We start from the raw sequence: 13,088 nt of genomic DNA, 5'->3' as shown, positions 1-13,088 counted from the left end.
TCGTTATGTTTAATAATAACTGGCAGAATGACTGGACGGATTTCACACTTGGCGGTGACGGCGATTGCGCGCTCCATTGCGGATGGCTGTTAGACTAAAAAAAAATTTTGGTCAAAAAAATTTTGGTCAAAAAAATTTTGGTCCAAAAAATTTTGGGGAAAAAAATTTTGGTCAAAAAAATTTTGGTCAGAAAAATTTTGGTCAAAAAAATTTTGGTCAGAAAAATTTTGGACAGAAAAATTTTTGGTCAAAAAAATGTTGGTCCAAAAAATGTTGGTCCAAAAAATTTTGGGAAAAAAATTTTGGTCAAAAAAATTTTTGGACAAAAAAAAGTTTGGAATAAAAAATTTTGGTCAAAAAAAATTTTGATCAAAAAAATTTTTCGATAAAAAAATCCAAATTGGTCCAAAAAATTTTGGGAATAAAAATTTTGGTCAAAAAAATTTTTGGAAAAAATTTTTTTGAAAAAAAAATTGGGAAAAAAAATTTTGGTCCGAAAAATTTTGGAAATAAAAATTTTGGTCAAAAAAATTTTGGTCAAAAAAATTTTTGGACAAAAAAAATTTTGGGTCAAAAAAATTTTGGTCAAAAAAATTTAGGAAAAAAAAATTAAGGTCAAAAAAATTTTGGTCAAAAAAGTCTCATGAAAAAAATTTTGGTCAAAAAAATTTTTGGACAAAAAAATTTTTGGTCAAACAAATTTTAGTCAAAAAAATTTTGAAAAAAAAAAATTTGGTCAAAAAAAATTTTGGAAAAAAAATTTTGGAAAAAAATTTTTTGGTTAAAAAAATTTTGGTCAAAAAAATTTTTGAAAAAAAAAATTGGTCAAAAAAATTTTGGTCAAGAATCTGGCAATAGGGCCAGCGGTGGCGATATCGGTTAGGGCGTGGGCTAGCACAAACTAGTTCCAGGTTCGCTGGATCGATTCCCGCTACCGCCAAGCCTGTACCGGATCAGGCAACTTTGATGTCAAATTTCCAATTGAGGTCATAGGTATCAAATATAGCCTCAAGTGAAAATCGCCCCTAGTGGATATAGTTGCACATATAATAAAAAGATGTCAGCAAATACTTTGAGTATAGATAATTAGTCCTTATACCTAGTAGACACGCCGCTGGGTGTTGTTACTATTATATTGTAAGATAATCATTGTTAGCAATCTCTGCTTAATGTTGCTCATGTAAAACAGATTGCAGAATAAAAAAAAAAAAAGTAATCTGGCAACACCGCTTTCATTGTTGATCCTTTCCACTCCATTCCATCTACCTGGAAGATCACTGCATAATTATAAATTCGGACAGATGTTGCGAGACGCCAACGAAACTCAAAAAAGCCATCCAGAATCGCCGAAGAAGAAGACTGCGCAAGGGCGTGGCGGCGGAGTTCTTCGAAGCGGGTTTTCAGAAGTGGATAACTCACTAACTAATAAAAAATGCCTCAACCCTAAAAAACATGTGGGAACCTTATTTTCTACATTCCCCTCGTATAATAAATCTATACAATATATTATTAATTCAATTAAATTTAAAAATTTGTATTTCCATGTACAACAATATGGATTACCTTTTATAAGTGGTGAAAGGAGATTATTTCAAAACATGCCAAAATTCCACATGTTTCACTCATTTCAAAAGGATTCAAAAGTTTCGTTAGAAGCAAGACCGAAGTTGTAATACCCGAAAGCAAAAAAAAAAAAACAAAGAAAAAAACACATTTGCTCAATTATAACTTACTAACTAAAAATATATTATTATGAATAGGTGTAACTTTTTCTTTTCCAAATACTACTCCTCTATCAGGTGGTTTGGCAAGGCGTATTTGCCGTACCATATCATGTCTGTTGTAATTCTTCCTAGGTTTTTTATGATTGGATTTGAGCTGTGTTTTCAATTTTCGAAGAATTACGCCGTCATGTTGAGAATGGTCTCTTTAAAAGATTGCAGATTGGATTTTTCGTGAAGATACTAGATTTGTAGTGTTCGGTAATTGGATCTCTGTGCTCATTTAGTATTAATCGTAGTACTTTATTTTGTAATATTTGCAGTTTATGAATGTTACTTTTACATGTAGTGACCCAAATTTGTGCCGCATAGGTGATTATTGGTCTTGTTAATGAAAGATAAATGGTCTTCTTATTTTTTGAGTTGAGGACACTGTTACGATGTAGTAGTGATTTTAGTGCGTTTCATTGCACCGTATGAACTACTTAGTTTATTTTTAATGTGTTTTGTGAAGGTTAATTTTTGGTCCAGTGTAACACCCAAGTATTTGACATTGTTTTTCCATTCGATTGGTATATTTGTTACTTGTAAATTTTTATATGGAGTACTTCTTTTATTAAATTTAGAGAGAATTATTGCCTCGGATTTTTGGGCATTAATTTTAAGGCGCCACAATTTCGTGTAGTTTATGATCTCGTTTATTTATGTTGTTGAATTCTCTCTATTATTAAAGTAACTGATCTTGATGAGCTTAGGATTGCCGTGTCGTCGGCAAATATCAGCATGTCCGTTTTGGGAGAAACTGGAATGTCATAAATATATAAGTTGAACAGTTTAGGTCCAAGTATAGATCATTGAGGTACTCCTGCAGTAACCATTTTTAGACTTGAAAATTCATTACCAATTTTCACTTGAAAATTTCGATTACTGAGATATATTATGATAAATTTAATTATGTACTTTGGAAATTTTAAAATAATTAGTTTATGTTTATATATTAATCCTGCGCTCCAAATTGTGTCAAAAGCTTTCTCGATGTCAAGTAACACTAGTCCTATATGATTAGGTTTGTTAAAGTTAGTAGTGGCTTTTTCTACCAGCACGGATAGTGGATGCATTATAGAATGTCCTTTTTTAAACCCAAATTGAAAGTTTGGTATAATATTTAATTTTTCTATATGTTTGTTGACCCTGGTTTGTACAACGTTTTCTGCCACTCTACTCATTGTATTGAGTAGTGCAATTGGACGATAGTTTGCTGGTATATTATTTATTTTACCGAGTTTGTGTAATGGCATCATGATTGAAGTCTTCCATTGAGCTGGAAAATAGCCCAAAATCAGTATTTGATTTATTACTCTTGTTAGAAGTATCAATGCTTTATGCGGCAAGTTTTTAATTGTGATGTTTTGCAACCCATCGGGACCTGGGGCTTTATTGTTTTTGAGAGTTTTTAAGGTATCTATTATTTCCTTGACAGTGACAATTTTGTCTTGGATCTACAGTGAGCAGTTTTAGAAACAAATGATTGTACTACATTTTCTACTTTCTGGGAAAATGAGGTGTTTTGACTGTCGGAATTTAATCCATAATTATTTTCAAATTGTTTAGCTAGTGATTCGGCTTTCTGAATTTCTGTTGAGGCCATCTCCGTATCGGATACTAGGGGCAGGCATTTGTGGAAGTCGCTTTGTGATGCGCTTTATAGTTGGCCAAATATTATTTGGATATGTATTTATTTTGTTCAGTTTGTCAGTCCAGCATTTGTTGCGATATTCCCATATTTCTACTTGGATTATTTTTGTTAGTTTATTCACACGGGATTTCAGGTGTTGATTTCCGGAAACTTGCCAAAGTTTTTTGACTTGATTTTTGAATTTTATTTTATTTATTATGTTTTGCGGTAAGCTGTCAGCAGTATCTTGTTGTGGATTTCTAAAAGGAATAGTTAATTTAATAGCGTTATTTATCGTGCTTGTTAAGTGTTCAACTGCTCTATCTAAGTCTTCTTTTTCAGTTATTTGCATTCTGTGATTGATATTTAAGTTTATTAATTTTTTAAATAGGATCCAATTGGCTTTTGCGTAGTTTAAGTACTTCGTATTGCCAGACTCATAGACGGTTAATTTGCTATTTATTTGTATGAAGACTGGATTATGATCTAAATTTAGACATGGCAGAGATGTCGGTTGAGTTGTTATATGTACATTTTTCGATAAAGCCAGGTCAATAGTACTATTAATTGAGCAAATGCATTAAGCAAATCTAGTAGGAGTATCTGGATAATGCAGCTAAACATTGTTCACTGTATTATTAATATATTTGCATAGTTTTTTGCCACTGTTATTATTTCCTCTACATTTCCACATTGGATGTTGAGCGTTGAAGTCACCAGCTATAAACACTTTATTGCTAACATTAATGAGTGATTTGATATCACGTAGTAATAATTTGTTGCACGGAACATAAATAGATATTATTGTCAGTTTAGAATTTTCAATAAATATATTTATGGCAGTCGCTTCAGTGTACTTCTGTTCTGGTAAGTTGAGTTGTTCATGCTTAATGCATCGTATGACAAGAATGGCTGCACCTCCCCATGAAGAGATTTCTCTATCTGTTCTATACACTTTGTAATTTTTAATATAAAAAGTATCTTTCTTTTGTAAATGCGTCTCATTTAAGAGGACTATATCTATGTTCTTAGTTTCAAGTAATTCAATAAGTTCAGTTCGATTTTTCTTGTGCCATTTGCGTTAAAGTAAATTACATTAATGTTATAGGTTTGGTTCAAGGCCATGATTTTAATGAGTCGAGTATTAAATGATATTTTTCACTATAGGTCTTTGCTGTCTTGAGAGCTATGGATAATGTGTATAATTCCTTGAATATTGTTGCCACTTCTGGATCTTCAAATGCTGATTTTATATGTTTCGCTGCATTTAAAATCCCTTCTGTCGTGCTAAAGTCCGGTTCTGCCAAAGAGTTTATAGCTGGATTTTGGGGTCTGAATTTGCATTGTTCTTTTGCCTCTGAGATGTCAGCAGAATAAGTCCTCGACGTATGAGGTGAATTTGCAAATTTATTCTTCTTTTGCTCCTTGTACTTGAGCAAGAATTCACAACGTGAAAAGTTCGCAGGGTGTTTTTCTCTGCAGTTGATACACTCTGCTGGTTCATTGCTAGTTTTTTTACACTATCCAAGTTAAAGTCAAAAACATTTATATTTCAATAAATGTAAGTATGTACATTGCATTTTATAACATGGGTTTTTTACTCGTAGGTATTGTATCCTTCATTGGATTTGATTTTGCAAGCAATAATTAATTCAGAATATATAAATAAATTCATATTTGTGTGACAAAAAAAGAGGAAAGAAAATTTATCCAAAAAAAAATCACATAGCACTATTTATAATAACACATGATATAATAACACATAATTTTTACACTATCCTGGTAAGTGGTCTTCAGTACATTTTACGCATCTGTATTTTAAGTACAGTTATAAGAGGTGTGACCTACTGTTTGGCACTTTCTGCATTGTTTAACGTCCGGTGGTTTATAGTTCTCCCATTTAAAAAGATGGTCGTTGATGATGTTCGCCTTTTTTAGATTATTCATATCCTGACTGTTGGCCAGCATTAATATGTAAATAGGTAGTTTGATTTTGTGTCCATCCAAATGTTTTTTCTTGGGTTGAATAACTTTTTTAACTAGTATGTTTTTGCAAGTCTGTCGCGATCGCTAGTCGACTAGAGACCCGGTCGACCAAAGTCGGATCCAAAAAGAACTCCAGATGAGACGACCCAATCAGATTCTGCTCCTAGGCAGAGACAGATTAGAAATCATGTTCAGAAGTTATTAATAGAAATATTTAAAACAATATTTACAATGACCAAAATGTGCAAAAATGTTGAATTCAAAATTTAGTAGTACTTTAGTATTTTGTACAAGTTTTGCAATATTCCTAAAATAAACTATTATATAGCATGCATATAATGCTTCGAGCAAGAATTTTAGGAATATAAAGTTGTAAAGCAACAGTTTTAATATATGCTTAATTATTAGTTTCATATGAATCAATAAAAACTTGTAACTAGCTGTAAGTGGAATTCTGTCTTGAGGCAATTATGGCATCGTGCCTTAAGGCAAATTGCTGGAACTTCCCGTACCGTAACGAAATGTTCGAGAAATACTGAATTACAAATAGATTATTATAAATATTGTAACATTATCTAATATTTATAAGAATTATATAAACTGAATTGCAGAGTTGAAATTATTTGTAAAGTATATTAGAACTATAGTCAGAATTAAAAATAAAATCTGAAATATTTTCGATATACACAAAACTAAAAAACTAAAAAAAAAAAAAAAAATTGAACGAAATTTTTTTTCCAAAATCAATTATTTTGTTAAGACAAGCAGAAAGTTCTTTGAATCATTTAAATCGGACGCTTAGTTCTCTCAAAAACTGCCATTTTTTACATATTTAGCTCCGTATCTTCAAAATGGCTGGGCCTGCCAAAAACTAATAAACACTTCTCCCAATCATTACTAATTGAATGTTTTTCAGTTCATTCAAATCGGATACTCCGTTCTCTCAAAAATTCGATTTCTATTTTCTGCACTCTTTGCTCCGTATCTCCGAAACGGCTGGATCTGCCTTTGCCAAAAACTAATCAGCTCTTTTCCCTATCAATAGGAATCGAATGTTTTTTGAACCATTCAAATCGGTTGATCCGTGCGCCCGAAAACGTGGGCGAAAATTTGTATCCATACATACATACACACACACACACACACATCCATTTTTTCTGAAGTATGCCAAAACGTTCACAAACCTTCAAAACGTCGAGAAATGTAAAAATTTTCAATTCCGATTTTCGGCCCATTACAATAACTTACCCTACGGGAAGTTAAAAATGGACATGGACAATGATAGTCCACAGATTTTCAAATTAAAAAATTGAAATTTATGATACATGCGTGTGTTTCTAACAAGGACAAACTATAATGTTGTCGAAGCATGATCAATTGATCAAATATATTACGTAGTTTAGAGTTTAATCGTTATAATTTACCCTTTTCGGCCGTTTTACCCTTCCGTGTCATATAAAAAATAATATGGAATATTTTAATGGTTTAAAAATATTTAAATGGTTTAAAAACTACACAAATATACACACATTGAATTGAAAAACAGTTTTATTTCTATTTTGAAGTTATCACATTTTGGGAATGGAAAAATTATGATGTACATATATATATATATATATATATATATATATATATATATATATATATTGGGGAGGGTCGATTTAAAAGTTGCTTAAGCACATATGATTTTCGGATACTAGGGATCAAAATAAGATACTTTGCTGAAGAAACCATATCTCTGAAATGAATTCTGATGTCCCGTACATTGACCCAATGATAAGGGTTAAATTTTGAAAAAATCCGTTTTGGCCCAATCGCATCCGAATGTATGACTCCCAATAACTTTGAAAAGCCGATCCACTCATGCCCATCGTTCAACCCCTGGGACTACTTAGAGGTCTCCCATTCAAAAATTGCAAAAAATCATCGTTTTTGCTATTTTACTTAACAATAAATATTTTTTTGAAACCCTTTTTTTCGGATACTAATTCATGCACACACAAAAAACTTTTTTACATAAAAAAAAATTAAAATTTTTTGTTTCATTTTTTTCAATGCATTTTGGCTCTGCGTTTCTATGCTAGCTAGAGGCAGTTATGGCGAAAACATTTAGAGAGCTGTGCTAAATTTTCCAAATTTGACCCCAACAAAGACTTCAAGCAAAATTTATAAGTTTAAATAGTATTATTTGCATATGTTATGATTAAACAAACTTTATAATAAAAATAAATCGCTGAATTTTGTCATGTTGAAGTTCCAAAAATGATGCAATTTTGTATAGGGGACCTCTCGTAGATCGGCCTTCCAAAGTTAGTGGGGGTCGGTCATACATTTGGACACTATTGGGGCGCTCTAAATGAGCCAAAACAGGGTTTATCAAAATTTAACTCAATCTTTGGGTCAATGCACGGGACATCAGAATTCATTTTACAGATATGGTTTCTTCGGCAAAGTATCTTATTGTTATACTTAGTATCCGTAAATCATATGTGCCTATGCGACTTTTTTTACCCATATAAATCGACCTGTCCTTTTATGAACAATGTGATTATTTGCAAAATTTTCTACTACACCAAAGGCATTCATTATGGGTCCATACCGAAACAAATCGAATTAAATAAATATTAAAATCATTTCATGGTACAAAAACTACAAACATTGTTTGGCACATCATTTACGGCATTACATTAATATTTTGACTCATGATGGTAAAAGTTCAAAAGTGTATATACCTACAGATAATTATACAGAACAACTCAATGCCCATATTTTTCAATAACATATTGTGTTAAAAAATACATACTAGTTGTTATTATTAGTTGAAGGTTGTTTTGATCTTGATGATCATGATAATGTAGTGTATGCACAATTATGAATTTTATTTAAAAAAAGAGAAAATTATGAAGTAATTGAGAAGTAATAATTTTTAATGATTTATTAATGTATATAAAATGATTTATTTTATTAATGAATCGATAATGTTTATTTGAAGAACATTCACTGAAATTATTTTATTAAGATGAAATATATAATGAACTATTTTAAATTCGAAATATTCTCTTTAGTTAATTACAAGCAATTATCAAACAAATCTGCCTTTATCAAACAAAAATGCCTTTTCGTAGCAGATAATAACTGTTACCCATAACTATATTTACGCATTCAAAAATAAGTGTGCTGTTACAGTAATTATTAAATAACGTTTATTACATTTTAATAACAAGAAGATAATTATAAATTTATGACTTCATCGATAATTAGTATTTAAGCGCCCCACACATGGGCTTTCCTTTACAAGTGAGGTTCACAAACTGAAAAGTATCTATATGTTCTAGGTGTTACATTTTTTGATATTTTTAACTATACAGCACTTCGTTTTTGAATAATATGTATATATATGAGATTACTATTTTTTATATATTTCACATAGTCATATCAAAAAATAAATTCATTATTTGGCGTAAACGCTACTTCTTTCTATGCATAAAATTTGCTAGATTAAACTCTGCCTAAACGTAATTAGAATATAACGTTAACGATAAAAATACAATATATTTTTTAAATTGCTTACTACTATATAAGTTTTGCAAGATATAACATAGTTTCTATATATTTCGATTAAAACGGCATTCACTAACGAATTTCAATGTAACGATATTATCATATCAATTTTTTATATGTTTTCAATTGGTGTCTTTACTTATACATGCCTCACATAAATGGCAATATCAAAACTTATTCAATTTATATAAATTAATGTAGCAAAAAAACAACATATCCTACTTTGTACGAAGAAAAAACGAGTATAGTCATACGCTTAATAATAAGGATGCGGATCACTTAGTAAGTTTCAGATGAAAATTCACACAGTCGACGGCGCTTCATTTTCTTGCTTTAAACTAATATCAACAATTTTGATTCTAGCTCTATCCACAGGCAAATCACTTAATTTCTCGCGGTCAACAACTGGCATAATGATGCACATAAAAGTTTTGCCGCTACACTCATCTTTCGGATGGATGGTCAATGGGGCAAATCTATCGCCACCAACATCCGCATAAGAACTCAATTTCGAGTGAATTTCTGGAAAGTGACGTCGCAGATTAACTCCTTTTCTTCGCAAGTGCCTATGTATATTTTCTACAAACAACTCTCGCAATTTTTGTGATGCACCGTCACCGGAAAGTGGGGTAAATATTATAGTTTCTGGTTCGTTTGCCGATTCCTCGCTGTTTTTTTTGGCAATGGTCTCGCTGATTACGCTTTTCGCCAACCTCAGTTTAGCGCATCTAGATACAAGCTGCCTTTCCCATTTAACAGCACCAGAGCCTGGAGCCTCAGAAACTACGCACACGCTAACATAAAGCACGAGCTTATTTAAGGGTTCATAGGCAGTGCACAATCGTAGTAATTCGGAGTATAATTCAGAACCCATTTCAGCAGGAACCAAATCTGGCCATTTAATATACTTGAGATCTCCGATTTTTTGAAACCCATTTTTAACAAAACATTCGGCGCTTTCGGGACTTTTGAACGTGAGCTTGACGACTCCTCGCCCATGAGTCTCGTAACCTTGTCTTGCCATCAGTGAAATGTGACGTAAAGACATTTCATCATCTTTCGCAGAATTAATAACGTGCCGGCAAAGTGTGGAAACTCGAGAATGAAGGCAAAATTTTCGATGTTTTTCCCAATGAGCTCTGCGACATTCGCGTGAGCAATACATATAGCTACAATTGTGACAGTTTTTGTACAACTTTTTAGCATCGGCGGTTTCTGCAATTTTATTGCAATTACTATTTCGGCATTTGACCATCTGTTGGTCGGTTGAGTAATTGTTTTGAAGCGTTTGACTGATTTTTCTGCGACCCTCGATAGGAGTATCTGATCCCCTGTCATTGTCGCCTTTGTGCCTAATAGTATCGGCCATACTAGCTGTATCTTCTAATTCTGCAACAAAATTACTATGATTTGAAATACGACGGGGTGGTTATGTTATAATAATGATTATTTAAAATCTTTTGTGAGTATAAATCGAATCTAAGCTATCAAATTATAATGTACACAAATTCATAGAAATTTGAGTGAATAGATTTAAAACAATATATTTTAATATCATATTAAATAATTCTCAAGAAAACTAACAAAAAAACATTCAAAGAGTGGATAATTATATTATCAACCTTAAACAGTGGTATAAAATTATTATGTGATAACATTAGTATGTATAATTTATATAAAATTATATGAACAATAATTTTTAAACTTAATAATAATTAAGGAAAGAAGCACGAACAATAAAAATACAAGTAGAATATTGCCCTTTCGTTGTAAAAAAGCGATATTTGGCCTGTCTCTTAATGAAATTGTTTAAAAACAAAAATATAATGTCTAAAATAAAAAATTAGTGTATTAAGATTTAACCAGTTAACTGTGATTGACAAATATATGTACCTACTCGCAACATACTCTGGAGTGACAAATAAACAATCCGAGCTCGATTCGGACGACACAAAACTGTGTGCATTGTTCGATGTGTGCGCCACAGTTAACTGGTTGTTCCATAGGATATTATCACAAATATTCTACACGTTAATACCTAAACTATTATCAGAAGTAATAATTATTTTAATAATTGCTTTTTTCTATAAATCAAAAACACTAGATGAATGTTTTACATTAAATTGAATACATTCATATATCCATACACATGCAAATATAAATGCATGCGAAGCACATAAATAAATTGTATAGCAATACTTTTATATGTGCTATTAGGGAATGCAATACCGATGAAAAATTTCAATACCGATATTTCGGTAATTTTTCATTTTAAAATCGGAATACCGGTAAATTACCGGTGTTTTTATTATCTTAAACAAACGTAAACAAAATTGAAAGTTACAAGTACAAATATAAAAAAATGTCTATACAACTACAACTATATTCAACTAAACAATAAAAACGATCAAATAAAACGATAAGTTTATTTTTTTAAATAATAATTTAACAAAAGTATATCCAATAGTAAGAAAGACCAAAAAATCATAAAAGATCAGATTACATTATTATAATAAACTGTATTGTCTGTATCCGATGTATTAAATTAGCATAATCTCCAATATTTTAAAAAAATAATTTTTCTACAAATATATAATTTAAGATCGATATAAATAATAAGTTACTATAATTGTTGAGTATTGTTATTTAAATCAATGTGGTGCTTCTATAGTATTTTCAAACTTCGAAACTTCGTCGAAAAATAATATTTTATAATTGTAATAAGAAGCAAAAATATTTAGTAATTATCATAATTATTATGTATAAAGTTAGAAAAAAATAAAGATTACGCAGGGGTAATATGTATGATATAAAATATTTTGGCGCAAATATCACTTAAAAAATCGTTACAATTTTACAAAAGATGAAACAAACATCGTAATTCATCAGTCCAAATCTATTTATTGTAACACGATATGAAGCCGTTAGTAAAGCAATAAATATTCAGTTTAATGACAGGTTGAGATAATATTTGACATTATAGAATCACTTGAAGATATAGCTGTTTATGCGATTATGGAATTTAAAGATAAATTTGTTCCGAGAAATTTAAACTTTAGTGTATTATGTATCAAATAGCGCTTATGTAAAAATACCGAAAATACCGGTATTGCATTCCCTATGTGCTATTATAATATAATATAAATACAATAAAATAAATAACTAAAAACCTTCTAATATCTATGCTTATCCCCAGTTCTACAACTCTTCATTCATTCATGTTCATTTCCGAGCACTGCTGGGAGTAACGTTCAACATAATTTGACATGGATTTTGGGTTGCAACTTACACGTCGGGCGTACCTGCCGGCAACAGCCCGGGCGCATGGTGCGAGGACGACGCAGCAGAAGAAGGCCGCAGTCCCAGGAGCGAAGCCAGGACATCCTCCAGGCTGGCTGAGCCCGGCGTAGTCGACGGTTCCAACGATCCGGCTGGCGAATACTCAGAAACGTGCACTAAAACGACCAAATAAAAGTTTACTTTTACACACACACACACTCGAAATATTAGGTTTAAACTAAATTAAACTATGTCTACGTTGAGTGTGGGTATAATTCATGTGTTAGCGACAATAATGAAAACCGATTTAATTTATCTTATAATAAATTATATTAAATATTAGGAACTTTCATACAAATTATTAGGAAAAATCGTTATTTAAATAATTAATTACAAGAGATGTATTAGACAATTTCATAATAAATTATATTAAATGTTATAGAATTTATAGATAATTTTATTAAGTTTAAATTGAATGAAAGTTTATATTATGTATTTGACCATGATCTTAATTAAGCATCCGGAAAAGTAGTTTATACATTAAAATTATATTAGAATAGTTCTCATATATTAGAATCGCAAATTGTAAAATAAATTAAATTATTGTTTTGTAGAAATGGTACATACGACAAATTTAATTGTGTAAAATCATTTAATTCAAATAATTATATTCATATAGTAGAAAAATCAATACGAATCAGTTACCAAAAATCAATACTAAAAAGTAAATTTACTAATTGTAAAAATTATCACCGAATTTAATTAATAATACTGAAAAAAAATATATATATATATACTTTCAATGAAGTATTTGAAAAAACTAAATATTAAGCAAAATTATATAAAAAAATATTTTATTGTAGTTC

At 30.7% G+C, this 13,088-nt stretch overlaps 2 protein-coding genes across 2 annotated transcripts in view; both read right to left on the bottom strand.

Moving 5' to 3' along the window:
• Positions 1-9,089: 9,089 nt before the first annotated feature.
• Positions 9,090-12,186, bottom strand: LOC113370658 (apical junction component 1 homolog). Its single transcript, XM_026611358.1, has 2 exons — positions 12,114-12,186; positions 9,090-10,332 (listed from the first exon to the last, which is right to left on the bottom strand). The coding sequence occupies exon 2, from the start codon at positions 10,310-10,312 to the stop codon at positions 9,245-9,247; it is 1,068 nt and encodes a 355-aa protein (XP_026467143.1). The 5' UTR covers positions 10,313-10,332; positions 12,114-12,186; the 3' UTR covers positions 9,090-9,244.
• LOC113370649 overlaps positions 12,123-13,088 on the bottom strand; it is a 219,443-nt gene continuing 218,477 nt past the window's right edge. The window contains exon 7 of the mRNA XM_026611347.1: positions 12,123-12,398. Within this exon, the coding sequence (XP_026467132.1) occupies positions 12,229-12,398 (170 nt within the window). The 3' untranslated portion in view covers positions 12,123-12,228. The remainder of the gene's footprint in view (positions 12,399-13,088) is intronic.

The sequence above is a fragment of the Ctenocephalides felis genome, unplaced genomic scaffold (assembly GCF_003426905.1).
Source record: "Ctenocephalides felis isolate EL2017-DRISC unplaced genomic scaffold, ASM342690v1 CF-g0.4_SCAFFOLD_00845, whole genome shotgun sequence".
NCBI classification, from domain to species: domain Eukaryota; kingdom Metazoa; phylum Arthropoda; class Insecta; order Siphonaptera; family Pulicidae; genus Ctenocephalides; species Ctenocephalides felis.
The sequence above is the reverse complement of the archived record's forward strand: the minus strand, read 5'-3'. Positions and strand labels throughout refer to the sequence as shown.

Bases quoted from the DNA above. Each gene is read 5' to 3' on its own strand.
- LOC113370658 (XM_026611358.1), bottom strand. From the start codon at position 10,312: ATGGCCGATACTATTAGGCACAAAGGCGACAATGACAGGGGATCAGAT.